Genomic DNA, 18,807 nt, shown 5'->3' with positions numbered 1-18,807 from the left:
ATCCAGAGATGAAGTTTGGACCAGTTCCTCATCAGGGTTTTATCTCTCTGCTCCATGTAGAGAATTTGTCTGAGAAATATATCACTCTACCCTCATATGTCTGTGTCCTATATTTACGCTTTAACCTCATTATCATTTTTTAAACCTAAATTAATTAACTTTAGCCACAAATAAAAGTAAAAAATAATAGTTTAATTAAATACAAAATAAATGAAGTGACAAATAAAAAATTAGCACATGATAAAATTCTATTCTGTCATGGGACAACTTCACCATCTCCAAGGCAGCTGAGCAACAGACGAATATCAGGGTCTTACTGATACTCGTCTTTTTATAAACGCTCATTTTAACATCCAAGCTGGGCAAACCTGTCAGCTGTCTGAAAACAGCGTTGTGTGTTTGTGACCTCACCTGGGGAGAGTTTGGGGGAGACGGATGGCCTGGCAGGGCCAGCGTTGGGTGTCAGGGCATTGCTGCTGCCCTCGGAGGCTCTGACCTGGACGCAGGGCAATCTGTGGGGCCCCCCTGGTGTGTTGGCCCCGGCCCCCGAACGCTGTGAGGAGGAGCGAGATGAACCAGGAGAGGTGGTGACTCCTGAACCTGCCGGGCTCATCACCACACCGGAGAGCTCCGGCGTGTGTCGGCCCATCGCAGACATGATGCTTTTCCCGTTCATCCCTGTTGGTGCAAACACGGAAAGAGACAGTGTGGGCAGAGGGGGCTAATAGATGTTGATTAATTGTAAGGAATAACTTCAAAAAATACTGCAGAAAAACTGTCCAACAATCCAAATGGAAATGAACTTGAGATACACAGAGCGACAGGAAGCAGGTAAAACACTGCAGATATCCACCGACCCACGGCCAACACACCACAACCCACATCAACACAACAACAGCACAGAAGCACGAAGGGAGCAGGAGGTCGGAGCCAGCAGGACTAATGTCCCATAAAGATGACATCATCCACATGATACAAGCTAGTCGCCCTGCTCTGGTACCTGTGATGGGGGCACAGGCCACTTCGGTGTGAATAGAGATGCCTGCATCGATCGAACGGGCATCTGTGGTCAGTCATTGATTGGAGGGAAAAAACAGACAGGGGCAGATGCAGCAACAGTGAGTTAACCTCAGGGAAGAAAGAGGGCTCTGATGTAATGGTGTTTAAGAACAAACTGTTCACAGAAAGTGGATGATTTGAATCAGTATATCAAATTAAGAGTCCTATTTTTGGAACCTTATTTAAAAGTACAAAGCTGGTGTTTTACTGCCTCATCAGTGGACATAATAGAAAACTCAACTATGTGTTGAGGACAGGGTTAAAGAGGCCGATAATGCCAGGTCAGAAAGCAGAAAACAAGATATAATATCCAAGTAGCATAAGTGCGGTTAGCATTTATCTATACCTATTCAACAGACATAAAAAAATAGCAAATAATAATAATAAATTAAAACTGCAAGCAGTGATGTACGGGCCCTCGCACTCTGGCGCACCGCCTCCCTGAAGCCGCCTCTCCCCGAAGCCATCTCCCCGAAGCCGTCTCCCCGACGTGCAGCATGTGAGGGACCGCGTATACCCGCTTAAAGTTGCTATTTTTGACTCGTTTCCTGTCTCCAGCAGGGGGCGCTGGCGAGCCGTTTGGCCACACTGACTTGCAAAACACATCAGATGTATCATCTCACCACGCTGGATGTATGTGACATGTTTCGTGAGGTTTCAAGCATCCTTTGACCTTAAACATCAACTTCCTGTGTCACGGCGAGCGAGCCGTTCGGCCACGCCCACTCGCAAAACACATATCAGATGTATCGTCTCACCACGCCGGATGTATGTCACACGTTTCACATAAACTCATATTTAATTGAAAATACAAAGATAACATTTCAAATGTTGAAACGGAGAAATGTTATTATTTTATGAAAAATGTTTATTTTGAATTTGATGGCAGCAACACGTCTCAAAAAAGTTGGGACGGGGTCAACAAATGACTGGAAAAGTTGTGTAAAGCCAGAAAAAATACTCTGGTGGAACATCTGACAACTAATCAGGTTACCATGGCAACAGATCAGGAACATGACTGGGTATAAAAGATGATTTCAGAGAGGCAGAGTCTCTCAGCAGTGAAGATGGGGAGAGGTTCACCACTCTGTGAAAGACTGTGTTGGAAAATAGTGCAACAATCTAAGAATAATTTGGGCGGCACGGTGGTGCAGTGGTTAGCACTGTCACCTCACAGCAAAAAAGGTTCCGGGTTCGAATCCGGTCCTGGGCCTTTCTGTGCGGAGTTTGCATGACAAGGCTGGAAACCAATATTGGATGGTGGTGATCTTCAGGCCCTCAGGCAGCACTGCATTAAAAACACACTATTCTGGAGTGGAAATCACTGCATGGGCTCAGGAACACTTGTGAAAACCATCGTCTGTGAACACAGTTCATCGCTGCGTCCACAAATGATGTTAAAACTCTCCAAAGAAGAAACCAGATAGAAACATGATCCAGAAACACCGCCGCCTTCTCTGGACCGAGATCATTGAAGATGGACTGAGGTGAACTGGACAACTGTCCTGAGGTCTGATGGATCACAATCTGAGATTCTGTTTGGAAATCATGGACGCTGCATCCTCCAGGTTAAAGAGGAGAGGGACCATCCAGCTTGTTATCAGCACTCATTTGAGTTTACAGAGTGTTGTTAAAAGAAGAAGTGATGCAACAGTGGTAAACATGATCCTGTCCCAACTTTTTTGAAACATGTTGCTGCCATCAAATTCAAAATGAGCAGATATTCTTCATAAAACAATAACATTTCTCCGTTTCAACATTTGATATGATGTCTCTGGTCTATTTTCAATTAAATATGAGTTTATGAGTATGATTTGCAAATCATTGCATTTTTTTTTAATTTACATTTTACACAGCATCCCAAGTTTCTGGGAAATGAGCTTGAATTATAGCAAATAATATAACAAATATTTCCTTCTTTGACTTGAAACCTACATAATAAAAGTGCATATTTGTAAAATGTAAGAAGCGGAGTTTCTGGAAATACTAGAACCGGTTGGGAGCAAGGACGTGAAGATGTTACTGAGGACACTAAAACATTGTGATGGCCATTTTCTGCTTTTCACTAAAAAAACGTTAACAGTTGTCTGGGAAATCTTAACCGCAACATGTGGAATTGTACGAACACAGAGATGATCAAACTCCCAAAGGACCACAGGATGTATCAGGAAGCCATCACGCATGCAAACTAGAAGCAAGTTCTGTATATCAAAGGCTTTGAAGTTGGTTTGGAAAACGAGTAATAATAATACGACGAGGATGGATTTGCAGCAGTTTGTGAAGGATGACAGACAGACCGAGGACTCTGGGTGGAAGCAGAGCTGGAAAGACACAAACTAATTTAACTGAGACACCGGGACTGTTTGTCACTCATGCTGCAGCCCACATTTCAACTCTTCACTTGTTGCCTCTTACTTACAAGGACTTTGCTAGACACATTTTCTCTCCAGCTGGTCTGGAGGGAGGAAGAGATGCTTCATTCTGGTGGAAGTCCTTGAGACATCAGTTTTTGGTGGCCTAATATGTCTGTATGTTTTAAACCATGTCTTTGTATTCATGGTTTAAATATAAATTTGCAAAGAGACAATCAAACTAAGGAGGCAGCGTGATCTCACAATATTTTTCTGTCATTGAGATAAAATTATGATAACTGAACAACAATTGAGTTTTTTTTTAAGACATAATATATCAGTTAAACAGAGTACTGTAATGTATTGTTCTCATGAGTGTTTTGTTGGAGATCAGCAGTGGCTCTAAACCTCTAAAAGGCCAACTAATCCGACGCCTTGCATCATCTCCGATCTTGAGCACAAGAGAAAGGTTGGCTTGTTGATGGCCACGGCATGAAAAAGCTCTCCGGCATGAGTTTCAATCCAGACAGCAACCTTTGATTGTAAACCTGAAAAACATTCCAGAGGAATGAGAGAAACTGGCCAACGTTTGACTTTCATGTCGTTGTGAATCTCTTCTGAAAATCTATTTGCTCAAAATATTAAAGCTAGAAGTAAATATGTCAGTCGAAGAGCTACAAGCAGCAATGAAAAGGTTTTCTTTGACCTGATGCTGTCAGTCTGTGACAGAAAAATAGCAAATGTGTCCTAACTGATGTATGACATCATGAACGTGGCACAGCGTCGTCTGCTGGGAGGTGACAGGTTTTACCAGCCAGAAACCAGCAGCAGTGTTTCACACGTATGAAGTGTAAAGCCTCCTGCGGTAGTAGGCGTTGTGTTAAGGCTTTGTCGTCGCGTCTCTACTTTATCTATTCTTACAAAGTGGTTCATCAACATGGCCAAATATCCAAGTCTGTCGTTCTTCCAGCCTTCAATTACATCACTGTATATATGACACGATGGTGCTGGAAGAACAACAACTTTTGCAGCTGCGTCTCAAAGGCACAGATGATTTATTGATGAATTTATGGCTTTCATCGACTCCCTTTATTGGTTGGACATCCACATTGAAAGTGGGAATTTGTTTCCCTTTAATATATGCAATGAATGTCTGCAATTTGTGTTAAGAACTGAAAAACCAACGGCTTTCACTGGGTTATGTGGAATATAGATCTGATTAAAGCATATGTGGGCTCATATGATGTACGTTCAAAATACATACTGATTGTAATCATTGTAAAACACATTGTTTATGCAGAAACATATCACGTGTATGAAATATGGCCAAATGTAAGATGCAACTAGTGCATCTTATTAGGAAATGAAATGTGTTCGAGGGAACTGAATGTGTTGACTGTTTGTATTAACATAGACAACAGGAATGTGTGTGGGCGGGTCACGTGTGGTGCAACTCCCTATCAGGCAAGAGGAGGTGTGGCTTAAACGGAGGACAGTGGAGAACCACTGAGACAAACATATGCAAATGTTCCCGCCACAGTATAGGTCACGCCTCTTCCAATAGCACAAGGGTATGTGCCGGAAAGCGGGAAGTTAGAATCCAACAAAGAGACCTCAGGCTGATGTTGGGCTCTCCAAGATATCTTGTAAACTACGCTTAATAAAAATCAACTAAGACCGGTAATTGCCTAAAGACTGCTTCTATCAACGGACTCGGGGAAAACAATTGGGGATACAACAGTTGATGGTCATTGCTGATCAACCATGATAGAACCAATCGGATGGTTTCCTGAATAAACGCAGAAACCGCATTTTATCACCTCTGTTTTATTCAATTTAGGCACAGAAACCGCTCAGTTAGTTTTAGATATAGATCAGGGTTTTGGTTAAAACATAGAACCTCATCTATCATAAATACTATAATAAACAGGAACATTCATTGCTGAAGGAAACAGGAAATAAACACCAGTCTCCAGGTCCAATGTTTAGTCAGCCCAGCCCTCCTCCTTCACCTCCAACATCATTACTGCAGCCACTGAGTGTGTTTCCAGGTGAACGTAACCGATGGCACAAAGCACGTGATCAGTGGTGTGAAAAGACACAAGCAGCCTACCCAGTAAGCTCATTCCTGCCGGTGACGGGTCTGGAGAACAACCTCCCGTCTTGCTCTTGAAGGAGGTGAAGAGATGCTGACACAGCTCTTCTGGGATGTCGTTCTCCAGATAAGTAGCCATGAAGAGCTGGAAGCCCTCGTAGTCGATGGGCTGCACGGGACAGAAAATGAACAGGTTCACAGAATTACTGAGATACGCTTAGAAATTACATTTACACCAAAACATGGATGGACAATTATTTTTTCACAATGTTGACAAAAGATTAATTAAATGAAGGTCTGTCAATATCTTCTTAAAAGTAACAGCTTAATTGAAATATGGTTTAAAGTCATTAAATGAGTTTCATTGTGTGAGTTAGACCAGTCAACTGACCGCCACACAGTAGGAACTGAACAGAGTTAATGAACATGTTAAGGATGTAATACAAACAACTAAAGACGGTATATTAACACTCCTGAGCTGCAGCGCTGAAAACAAAAATGTTATGTTGTTCATGCTCCCATGAGCCTCATGAGATGACCCCGTGACCTTCGGCCATTTCCCCTCTGACAGAGTGACAGACCATCAGCAGACGAGGAGGAGTTCAGTTAGCAGACAGAATGTGCATGCAGTCAGTGGACACAAACACCACACAGCATGCAGAGGCTTACTTGGTTGAGAACGTCTTGCTTCTGTTTAACAGTTGGAACAATGAGGAGGAGCAGGAGGAAGAAAAAAGGGAGGAAGGAGGAAAGAGTGAGGGAGGAGTGGGTCGAAGAAGAGCAGGGTTAGCTGCTTTGTGTGAGATGACATCTGAAGATGCTGTTCAGGCTGACGTGATAACAACCTGTGCATCACCAGGTAGGGAACACATCATAGTGGAAAAATGACAGCACACTAATGCATCAGTCAGCAGATTTTAGGACTGACATGAATTTACAGACATGAAGTTTACGACATGTTGGATTCAGCATGAATATTCACAATCATGTCCAAACGCTACAAACGTGTTAAAAATGAATAATGTATGTCAACTGTGAACATAAATGTTACATAATTCTTTATCAGAGATTTTGAGAAACATGTTCCATCATTAAAAATGTTATCAGACAGAAAACATGTGTAATCAGAATGGCACTTTGAGCCAATAGTCCACTCTGAGATGTGAAAACCACTACGACTGTATTTGTTCTGTGTTTTGTGATGATTCATCATTAGCACAATGTACTGGACTCTACGATGTATATGGCATTGAGTGGGCCATATGTTAATGAGAGTGAAACGTGTTTATTATACAACCAGTAGTTCTGACCCAGAGATGTGATTGGTCAAATCATCATGACATCACACCCTGCTCATCACTATAAATATCCCTCCACCTCCTCAATGGGAAAATAGAATTAGAATAGAGTTTCATATAATATGTAATATAATGTAGTTTCTACTTGTTATAGTTCTATTAAATGACCCATTTGGTGAAGTCGGGTCTCTTTTGGTCCTTTTTGGTCGTTCCGAGCACCCGTACCGTAACACCACGGATAGTCACACACTTACAATCCTAGTGGAGGCTAGCTGGACCGGTTTGGTTTGAACACATGACACGGTGGTAAAATGTTAAAAACACAGGAGTCCATGGATATCTTTGTTCATCAGATATCTTAGTTCATCAGATATCTTTGTTCATCAGATATCTTTGTTCATCAGATATGTTCATCAGATATCTTTGTTCCTCAGATATCTTTATTCATCAGATACCTTTGTTCATCAGAGATCTTTGTTCATCAGATATCTTTGTTCCATCCAGACTGAGCTAGCTGATCAGTTTAGTGTTTCTATGTTCTGTATTTATTCAGTTGGAGACTAGAAATCCTTTCTGTTGCTAGGTGGCTGCTAAGGGTCTGACTACTTCCTGGAGTAGGAAACATTACATACGTTATATAAGAGTCTACTGACAGGACTGATTGTTTTCCAGTTGTTAGTATACCCCATGTGTTGCCATGGAAACGGAGATCACACTAACAACAAGTTTTATATATTTTTTTTTTGTATCTATATTTTGCTCCACAATATGAACACATTTAGATTACATGTTTTATTTAGATGTTAATTTGTTGTATAATCTCTATATTTCACGAGACGGTGTACTTTAACGTGATTATGGGCGCCACAGTTATGCGGTCTTGTGTTTTTAACTACCCTCTCATTGCAATTGTAGATCTGAATTTAATTGTGCCACGTACAGTACATGCATCTGTGGGAGTGATGGGATATAACTTCAACTTCAATAACTAATAAATATATTAAACAATAAAATATTAAATAATTATAAAAACTTGACTTAAATACTAGGAATGTCACAAAAAAACAACACTTTAGTACAAAGTCAATGCCAGAAATCTGAGAACGTTTTAGTAGTTTTATTTCTCTGGTACTAAAAAATGGCATCAGGAGCAACCGGCCTGTTGCAACTAGAGGAGAATAAGAACTACGAGTTGTACATGGAGATAACTTGCAGTTGGATGATCACAAGTTACAGACAACCAATCAACAGTGTGACGCATCGTTTGGAAGAAAAGAAGGAGAAAGTCGTCAAGGTGAGAGATTCAGTTGTTAACGGTACGACTGACGACATGTTGTCAACAACCCAGGAAGGTTTCTGTTTCACTGAGAGCTCGGCACCGGTCAGTCCGATCAGGACTCACTACAGAACAGTCGCATGTTTTGTTCTTCGGTCGGTCTCTTTATCTGTTGTTGGGTTTGTTCCTCGTGTGTCTCTTCCTGTCTCTCACGTCCTGGTCCTAGGTGGGTTGTCAAAGCCATGGCGCCGGTCTCTGGCTGGGTCACCGGTACCGCATCTCCGTTCCCTGCTCCTGGGCAGTTCGCCAAGGCCATGTCACCAGTTTCCAGTTTGATTGCCGACGTGGCATCTCCATTTCCTGCTCCTGGGTGGGTCGCCGATGTCCCGCTGCCAGTCTCAGGCTGGGTCACTGACGACACCATCAGTCGCTGCTCTTCAGCAGGTGGTTTATTCCAGGCCAACAGTCTCCCGCCGGGTCGCCGGCAGCACACCACCAGCGCCCAGCTAGTACGATGCTGTCTCTAAAGTTGCTGCTCCTTGGCGGGTCGCCGACGCCACACCTTCAGTCCTGATATTCACAGCATTGGTGCGACTGTTGAGTTTGTTCCTTGTTTCTCTCCTCTGCCCACCAGAGGCCCCCTGTGGTTCCTGTCCTGTCTCTCTCTATGTCTTAGCCTCCTTCCCACCCGGCCCACCTCCCCTGCTCGCTGCCTCCCATCTGCCCAGCGGCATTAGAGAGCCGACGTTCTTCATGTCGTCTTCAGGAAAAGTCCATTTCCTTGTATTAAGCCCTCATGTTTGGAATGAACCTTGTTTTTTTTTTTGACTCATTATTGTCCTTCTGTGTACTTTTAATGGACCTTGTCCATTGATCCAAGTAAAGTTCTTTAAACCTGGCGTCTCCGTGTCGTGCGTTTGAGCCTTGATTCCTGTGAATTGTGACAATTCGGGGTGATTTCAGCTTTGACTTTAAGTCATTATCTGTTCCTCAGGCACATTCACAGTCTTGAGATGTCATTGTTCCCGGCACAGATCCGAGGCACGCTCCATGATCTCCAGGAGCGCTGGTGTTCTTCCTGGTGATGGGACTTGCCAAACAGCTGGAGTTTCTTTCACCTGTCCAAAGGGAATTTTTCCCAGATGCATTGTGGCTTGTTAATATGCATTTTATTGAACTTCAGTGTGTTTTGTTTTCATGCCTTCGTGTGATATCCACATCCAGAGACAGTCTGTTCTCCGGGTGTCCGTCCACCCTTACATATGTACGTACGTCCCATGTCAACACGATCTCTCAAGCATTCCTTGATGGAAATTCTTCAAATTTGGCAAAAAGATTTAGTTGGTAAGATGAATGAACTGATTCAATTTTAGGGTTCAAAGTTCATGGTCACTGTGACCTCACGTTCCTTTCATCCATCCGTCTTGTTCTTGTAAATGCAATACCCCACAATAAAACACCTTGAGTGAATTTCTTCAAACTTACTCGGCGTAAAATTCCCTTATCATCTACAACAACCTGATGACATTTTAGTGGTTGAAGGTCAAAGTTATTGTCACCTCACGTTGACCCATGGTCACAAACGAGATATTTGAAAGAAATTTCTAATTTTGCTCATATTTTAAGTACGGCTCTACAGAACTGATTTTGGTGCTCAAAGGTCAAAGGTCAAGGTAACTGTGAACACAATGTTTCAGGAACGCTTTGACATTATTGCCAAAGAATTTAAACAATCTTTTTTAAAGTCGGTGCATTAGTTCTGTGGTCTTCCCGTGTCTCCTCCTCCTGAAGCATCCAGGACTTCTTAACAAAGCTCAGCTCTCACTGTTCAATGATATAAACTTTGTTTTCTCCCAAATCCCCACAATTTAAGACCTAAATCACCCTTTCAGCAATAAAGTTAATCTTATTGTTACTGTTGAACTATTTGTCTATTTGTGCTCCCGGAGAAAAGATAGCATGTCGTGTTTAATACGTGGTCAAGATTTCGGGTAGGTTTTAAACAGATGGATGCAAGTGAATGCAAATAAAACCTGTAAATGTAATCAGACTGTGGTGTCTATTAAAACCCTTTCCTTCACAGAAACCACTCGATTCACATCAAAATAGGACAAAGTAAAGCAGATCCCTTCTGCACGTCAAGACAAATATACTTCTAATACGCTTCTGTTTGGAGCTGCTATAACTGAAGAACACGTCGTGATGAGGATCCTCCTGCAGCTCAACAACCTCCAAAGGCCTGCCAGACATTATTCATATCACTCACTTCTCCTTTTTTGGCCAAACAAGCCATAAGGTTTTAATTGCTGTGTGTGTGCAGCACAGCAGGTTCACACAAGGGGATCATGTGCACACGAGCCACAGAAAACACACCGACTTTTCACATCCTACACTGTAGATATCAGGAAATACAAACAGCTGCATTCATATTTTGACAGATAGTCTTGAATGTCGGCTGTACATGCAGATCCCAGACCGGCTGAGTGGATCTGTCCATCTGAAGTACGACGTTATCACACTAAAAGCATGCGAGTGTTATTCTATGATCACCACTTCAGTTGAGACTGGCTCGGCCAGACTTTAACCAACAAAGAGGGGGTAAAAACTTGGCATCCTCGGTCTGCTAAATATAGCTTATCATTTAAAAAAAAAATGCCAACGTGTGTTTTTAAAAGAGGAACTGATTTTCACACAGTTGTTGTCATGCTGATCCAAAACTTGATGAACAAAGAGGAAAATGAGGTGGAAATACGAAGTAATCTGATGACCACGCGTCAGAGTCTGCCAAAGTGAAAAATAAATGCTGATTTGAATGTTATATATATTTATGTTATTAATTAGTTCTACAATTATAAATACATTCACCCTTGCAGTAACTGTGGAGCTGGTTTGTTGGGGCTGATCACCATCATCAATCACAACCTCCAAATTACACATGACTGGGATAGAAAAAGTATGCCAAAGATAAACTGTTAAAAATTGGCATTGAAAACAAGTAACAGACCCTTCAATAAGGTGACAATACTTTGGTTAAGGTTTAGGCACAATAAACCACTCATGAAAGATGGATTCGATTATAATGAATATTTCATTATGATATGAGGACCATCATCATTACAACTACAATTATAAAACCAAGACTGAGTGCAGTCACGGTTAAAAGAACGGTTTGTTAGCAGTGGTGATTTGACTAAAAACTTAGCATTTTCACAGAATTTTGGAATGTATATATTTAAACAATATTTACTTAAAAGTGCAAAGTGTGCCATAAAAATAAGAACCACAAAACATGAGTAAAACTAGAATTGCCGCCTTGCTGTTTTATGCCTTTGCCAACCAGTTAAGTTGCACTTTAAATTAGGGATGGATCACGGATTTCGAATATTTGAATAGTCGTTTTAATCTCCAAAATCAATAAGTACATGCGACTTTCGTTCTTCCTTATTTCCCCTATTTTTACTGGCGCCTAGCTGTGATGCGTTACTCCCGTCAGAAAGTAGCGGTAATGCGCCTAAAAGCTGCCTGCCAGCCGCATTAAATAACATCAGGAGAAGAAGAACACACAGTGAATATTCAAAGAAAAATCGAATAGTGCAGAGCGAATTTGGAATAGTAGTTTTGCTTGAAATTCCCGTCCGTAGTTAATGTTACTTGTCCAGACTCAAGGTTGAAGGTCTCTCCATGGATGTTCCACAGGACTCGGATCAGGGCTCATTGGCCACTTTAGCACAGTCTACTGTGTTGTGATTGTTTGTCATTCTGGGTGAATTTAGCTTTGTGTCACATTTGAACAGTTTGAAATATTTGGTGAGTGTGTTTTGAGTTTGTAGGGCTGTATAGAGGTCTGTTCCACTTCTGCTATCAAAACTTCTATCAGAGGACAAAAGCAAAGAAAAGGATGAAATTAGTTGAAATTTCATCCTTGTATGTGTCACACCTGATGAAATGGTGTAATTATGTAATTTGGTTGACAATTGCTAAGCAAGTCAGCTAATAAGTTCATATTGAGTGTTCATGGGTAATATGTGAGCATAGAAATGTGAGTCAAACCTAAAATAAAAAGCGGTGATATGCGGGCCCGAGCACCTGCCCCCATCGGGGAGCCGGCAGATTATGGAGTTTACCATGCTTCATGTAAGTGCCACATTTCAGGAGGTTTCAAGCATCCTTTCACCTTAAACCTTCATGTGTCATGGCTAAACATCAAACTTCGTCACATCGTTATGGTGACGCCCTTTGACAAATACACAGTCTTCTCACTATATCATCAGCAACGTCTTCAGGCTATTCTGACCTGACAGTATGAAAAATATAATTTCCTGTTGCCAGTAGGTGGCGCTATGATGAGCACTGAATATGACCATGCAGATGTGTTCAGAGTGAGACTTTTATCAAACATGTAAAGTTTGAGGAAGATCAGACAATCTACATTTAAATTACAGCAACTTTAATTTCATGGTGAAACGCTCGCACAGTCCAATAAAACCTGTAGGAGGAGCCTGTTAAAGTACAACACGTACAAATCGCCAAAATGGCCACTAAATAAAAAATGGTGGACATCCTGTTGAGTTTAAGTCGTGGTGCCAAGAGACTTTTTTGTAGATGTACGTATGATACACACGTCCACCAAATTTCATTCATGTCGGTGAAAGCAGCCTCGAGATCTCATTTTAGGGGGCGGTAGCGAGCCATTTTGTGACGTCCATGGCCAGAACATATAAAATACTTCCATTTACATGGGAGCTGAATTTTTATGCAAAGTTTCATGAGTTTCTGAGCATCTTAAAGCCAAAAAGGATATTCATTTTTCAGAAGGACAATAATAAGTCCTTGCTTTACAACAGGGCCTTCGCTCCACTCGGTGCTCGGGTCCTAAAAATTAGTGACACTGTCAAAAGTCCAAATGAAGTCTGTTCAGTCTATAACACAGCTGGGAGCTGATGTCAGGTGGCACATTTAATGCTGAGCGTGTGTCGGTGGATGACTCAGCATTTCGATGATCGATATCACCCAACATTAGAGGAGCTTCAGCATCGGATGACGTCACAATGTGTTTGTGTCCAAGTGCCAGAAAGAAAGAGAATAGCAGCCAGAATATGACAGAAAGACACGAAGGCCTATGATGGATGATGGAAGAGGGAGTCGGGGTCCACACACCTGCTCAGGATTATATTTGGAGAGGACTCCTTCACCGTGAAACTCCTCCAGCACATCTTTCAGCTTCTTTGAGGAGTCTGCAGAGAAACACAAAACAGAGTTATTCTTACGTTTACAGCTCTGACTCATGTAGTTTGGACGGCCCGGCACCATGTTGTTGAGCATCTTTTGGAGAAAACTCAATAAATATGGTGCATCACATATGCAAACTAAAAACGTATCTGTAATAGGAAGAGCAACATGTGTTGAGCAGCCTTTAGTACCGTCCCGTTTGGTACTGATGTTTGGCCGTTTTTTTAGACTGTCCTGGTTCTGCCTGGTCGCCACGCTTTTTACCATCTCTGTTGTGGTTTTTTTGCAAACTGTCAGTAAAGACATGAAATGTCCTGTGTTGAGGGTGTTTCTGGGTCCAGTCGGTCAGCGTTGCAGTGTTGCAACGTTCTGCTGCTGATCCCTGCAGGCAGCTTTACAAACACGTTCAAGAAGAAGTCCTCCAACATTTCATTTCAACCAGTCAGTGTGAACAGTTCTGATTACTGCCAAACACGTATTCATAGTTCTTTAACACAACTCACATTAAGACTCATGTTTTGATTTCAAAGTAGGACCAACAAAATAAAATAACAAGTATGTTGATTATAACTGACTGTAATAAAGGAAAAATGTTCACGTGACATCAAACCAGTCAACATCAAAGTCGACTCTGCTGAATAATAATGAAGCTAACGATCGGGTTTACAACTTTTCAACAGGGCTTGCTGAACATTTAGATTTCACCTCGGTGTGGTTGCTTACAGCGATGCTCGTTGATTTGATTGATTTCACACCTTTAGGGCGCCAAACAACACAACTGGTATCAAACATGTCAACTTTGAGGAGTTTTGAACGATGTACGTTAAAGTTAACGAATGTGGAACATTGAAGGATATTTTCCAGCAGTTCTCCTGCTGGACTGAACCAGAGTTCCAGCATCCAGATGACCAGACTGTTCAGTAGAAACAGATTCAGGACGTCCCAATACTCAGCATGTTAAACCTCGTAGACCTGAAGTACCAGGATGTTCTACTATATCGTCCTGTTCTGCAGTCTGCAGGTCAGCTTCACACTCCAGCTGTTCTGACCCACAATCCTTTGCAGCGGAAGATACGTCACATCGAATGAGCCAGAGAAGGAGAAGAAGAAAAATAAGAAGTAGAAGAAGAAGAAGGAGGAGAAGAAGGAGAAGAAGAAATATAAGAAGGAGAAGTAGAAGAAGGAGGAGAAGAAGAAAAATAAGAAGGAGAAGTAGAAGAAGGAGAAGGAGGAGAAGAAGAAGAAAAAGAAGAAGCAGAAAAATAAGAAGAAGGAGAAGAAAAAGAAAAAGAAGGAGAAGAAGGAAAAGAAAAATGAGAAGGAGAAAAAGAAAAAGAAGAAGAAGGAGAAGGAGAAGAAGAAGAAGAAAAAGAAGGAGAAGAAGAAAAAGAAGGAGAAGAAGAAGAAGGAGAAGATGGAGAAGAAGGACAAGGAGAAGAACAAGAAGAGAAGAAGGAGAAGAAGGACAAGAAGAACAAGAACAAGAAGAGACATTCAAAGGAAGCGTACTCATTCCAATTCGCCTCCTTTTTCTTTTTACTTCAAATGTTGCGCTGCAGATCGCAACGGATGTGACAAAGTGGGTCAAAGGTCACATTTCTATGATGCAGTAATTTGTCCTACATACATGTACATACTACATGTACATACTACATGCAACAGTACGTACTTTGTAAGGTAGCTGCAGTCTGTACTACAAGTAAAACTAAATAGTGTGTGATTCTGAACGCAGAGTGAATCTCCGTTATTAAAGTGGCTGCCCCGTCTCTCCGTGTCTCCGGTGGCACCGCGGCCCGTCTCCGTGTCTCCGGCGGCACCGCGGCCCGTCTCTCAGCGTCTCGCCACGCTAATGATAGACAGCGAGTCTGTTTGTGATGGAAGACGCTCGGAGACCGCGGCGATCTGAACAGAGCAGATCGGATCGGCAGGAAGTTTGTCGAGAAAACTAAATAAAACTCCGGGAAAGTTTTCAAAATAAAACACCCATGTGTAAACTACTGGTCGTAACAAGCTTCACTTCATCAGCATCTACCGCCGTGCTCTTTAAATCTGGACAAGAAATACGTTCTCCTGCTGCTGCAGACACACGATGTGAAATAGTGCCACAATAAACAGGATTCATGTTTTAATGATTAAAACTCAGCAGCTGTTTTAACTTTGTCTGCAGGCTGCAGCACAAAGTAGGAAATGACAACCATGAACACAACGGATAAAAAAAAGAAGCCATTTAACAACGTTTACCTGATAGAAGAACAGAAATGAAGGAAACATGACTGAATGAGGAAGGAAGATAAAACACATCTGACGCCGCCGCTGGAAGATGAAGCTGCTCAGAAACTGCGGCGCACACGTGACCTGACGGACCGTCTGCATTAAATATGGAGGGAACAAGGATGCTTGGATCGATGCTTAAAACCACTTTGTGTTAATATAGAGAACAGAGAGAAAAGGTGTTAATTCAATCAGTTACTCCTTCTGATCTTAGTATTTCTATTCGTCCCTGGGACTAGTGAAGCTAACATGTTGCATGCTATTCACGCACCTCTGTAGGACAGTGATGCCTTGCTGAGAGTAACACAGTTCATCCTCCTCACTGACAGACAGACAGCAGCAGTCAGACAGACAGACGCTCCTTTGACTAACAAATACAGCTCAGCGAGGGAAGCGCCGGCCACGGTTGTTCTGAAAAACAACATGAAGGAATCATGTCGGCTGAAGTCCTGCTCTCCTTCTTAATGTCACAGATCGTTATATCCCTGAACCTATAAAAGGTAGAGGCTATCAAATTCACAACATCACCAATAGACTGCTTTTATAAGCCTGTTGAAATGAACAAGCTGCTTTACGTCCAATCAGCTCGGACCTGATGAGGTGAAAGCTAATCAGCTAAAGCTAAACATCTCCTCCCATTGTGACAGTGAAGACGGTCATTCTGTGGGAGTTTAATGCTTCTATTTAATTCATCGAGCATTCAAGACAGAAGCAGCCGAGTCGTTTCCTGTGGAGTTCATGATGTCATCAGTGTTTTCTACAGACTCTAACCAACAGAGAAAAGAAAGCTACGTGCTGCAGGTTTAAATATGACTCGTCTCTAAATACATTGAGAATATCACAATCATAGTGTCACTATACGAGGCTAAATCATAAGTGCAGAGACTGCTGCTTGTACATGGAGGAGCAGGAAGATAAAACCCTGATGAGTAACTGGTACAAATATCATCTCTTGATCATCATCATGTTTCTGTGAGCAGCGTTCTGGAGCGTCTGCGATGTTTTACACCTGAAACTTGATCAGAGCAAATATCAAAGTTTGAGAAAACTTTCTGGTGAACAGAGAGAAGTCTAATGGAAACCAACCTGGTGAGGAGCTACGATTGTGTTGTCATGTTGGAGAACCCTGTTGCCATGGCGACACAGTTTGGGTCATTAGAAGTGACCGTGTGTCCTCGGATGTCTCAGAAGGTCCAGCAGAGCTCCGTGGTTTCACTCCAACCCTCAAAGAAAACCAGCTGGTTCTCCTGATGCTCTTCTTCCAGGGTTGGACGGAGACGTCCTGAACGTCTCTAAGAACACGTCTCCAGGTGTCTTCGTGGTCTCAGACCTCCTGAAGCATCGTCAGAGTCTCCGTTGATGATTTCCAGAGTTTGATGGTAAACCTGACGTGAAGCCTCTGGTCATGTTCACGGAGAAATCACAGAACCAGAACACTGAACCAACACCAGAACTCACATGGTGATGGAGTGACTAAATTTGTACCAGTTCCTCATCAGGACCCAAGTTACTAAGCTTTTACTTTTCTGCTGCTCCCCGCCACATGAGTAGTAATCTGGGAACTTATTGATTTACCCTGGAATTTACATTTAACTTAGAGTAAAGCACAGGTATGTTGACTTGGACTTTTTGGATTTTGGCTTCCTGGCAGCTTTATGTTTTGTTAAATTGACAAAATGAAAAGTTAGATGTCAGAACATCTTAAAAAGTGCTGAACACAACCAGAAGTCTGAAAAATGTAAAGCAGTCATAAAAGTCTCCTGAATGCTGCATGAAACCTTCAGCATGAATACCACAATATTTAGTTTTACATCGGATACACACACACACGTCTGAGTCTTAATGAGCTGAAAGACATCTGTGTTTTAGATGGAGGGTGCTCACACTCGCTGTACTGCTGCAGCTGGCCGAACTCCGCCGGGCTCAGACACACCCAGCTGTCTCCCATCCTGTCTGCAGCCGGCGGGCCGCGCTGCCTGTCGGTCCACGAGCGTCGCTATGGGGACTGACGGTTATCCTCGGGTCGAGTTGTTTGATGAGACAAAGGCGAATAAGTTTTGGGATGTCATCTCTGCCTCTTCACAATGAACACTTCGCACGGAGGAAAGATGATGTTTAACTGAATATTTATATTGTCATCATGAGTCGCAAAATACAAAACGTTGTTGCTTTTCGTCGACTCGGCGATATGGTTCAGCTGCGTGTTGCGGCAGGGAGAATAAAGTCCAGTCAGGCGTACGTCCACAAATCGACCTTAACTGGTCCTCAACTCAGAGACGGCACGAGGTGTCTCAGCAGGTCTGCAAAACAGAAGAGAGGAAGAGGAGAGGAGAGAAAACATAACACATCAATGAGGTCATCAATAGTCTCTGAAGTAAAAAATATATTGTGTATGAACGGCTTCATATTAGCAGTCAAAACACAAACAAACATCTCAAAGTGCTTTTAGAGGAAGAGGAGTATCAGAAAGTCGACTGTTTCTACGTTATCATCTGGTTAAGGCAATTTATAGTTGAGAGTTTTGTCCTTGTGCACTTGCCGTAGTTGATGAGGTCATACTTTGATGCATAAACGTGAGTCAAATCATTCCTTTACTTATATGGAACCCTCATATTCAGATATAATTGATTCCTAGAGTTTTGGTTTCCAGCGCTTTATGTTTTTAATGCTGCTTGAGTGGATGCTACTGTGTTAGCCGTGGTCTCCACCTGCCTCCATGGTTTCATACTACTTGCTCATGTACCTTACTTGTCTTCATCACTAATGTTAGGACTGTGATATTTTTTGCATCTGCATATGATGTAGAGCCGAGCATTTCTTTGCTCACGGTGTTCATGATCACATGGCTGTATACAACTCACAGTTCTATAGTGCAGTTACTTTGTTTTGCCACTAGAGAGCACTTATGACCACAAAATTATCTTTTTGGGCCAGCCTTTGAGTTTAGTTATATCAAAACCACAGACTGTAACTAAAAGTGTTCGTAGCTTCAGGTCTGTAAAATGAGACCAAAGCAGAAGTGTCTTCAGCTGCAATACCAGCGAGTGCCACTAGAGGTCGGCTCCAAAAAGCCTCCGGCTCCATAGACTCCCATTCAACTTGTCTCATCAAATCCAAAGTGAATAAAATGTGTCCATCAGTTATCTCGGTGTTGTTAGCTAAAGTCACTCCTTCTTATTAGTTTTCTGGAGGTCCATCTGAAAATAATCCCTCATTCATTAGAAAAGA

General features: G+C 42.2%; 1 protein-coding gene across 6 annotated transcripts in view; it reads right to left on the bottom strand.

Moving 5' to 3' along the window:
• Window positions 1-18,807, bottom strand: part of LOC138634242 (diacylglycerol kinase beta) — a 178,951-nt gene that overhangs the window by 145,740 nt on the left and 14,404 nt on the right. For 4 of the 6 annotated variants that reach the window (XR_011311962.1, XR_011311961.1, XM_069721012.1 and 1 more), the window contains exons 2-7: window positions 17,464-17,879; window positions 13,237-13,313; window positions 6,175-6,195; window positions 5,524-5,674; window positions 1,001-1,063; window positions 412-678 (exon numbers count right to left, since the gene is read on the bottom strand). Coding sequence is in view for 4 of the 6 variants with exons in the window: in XM_069721012.1 (XP_069577113.1) it covers window positions 412-678; window positions 1,001-1,063; window positions 5,524-5,674; window positions 6,175-6,195; window positions 13,237-13,313; window positions 17,464-17,527 (643 nt within the window). In the remaining 2 variants the exon portion in view is untranslated. The remainder of the gene's footprint in view (window positions 1-411; window positions 679-1,000; window positions 1,064-5,523; window positions 5,675-6,174; window positions 6,196-13,236; window positions 13,314-17,463; window positions 17,880-18,807) is intronic. The other 2 variants (XM_069721011.1, XM_069721013.1) reach the window with 2 other exon arrangements.

The sequence above is a fragment of the Brachyistius frenatus genome, unplaced genomic scaffold (genome assembly GCF_029030835.1).
Source record: "Brachyistius frenatus isolate BFR_SWC_R1_liver_20210118 unplaced genomic scaffold, ASM2903083v1 Contig_255, whole genome shotgun sequence".
NCBI classification, from domain to species: Eukaryota; Metazoa; Chordata; class Actinopteri; family Embiotocidae; genus Brachyistius; species Brachyistius frenatus.
This window is presented reverse-complemented; position numbering and strand designations above follow the sequence as displayed.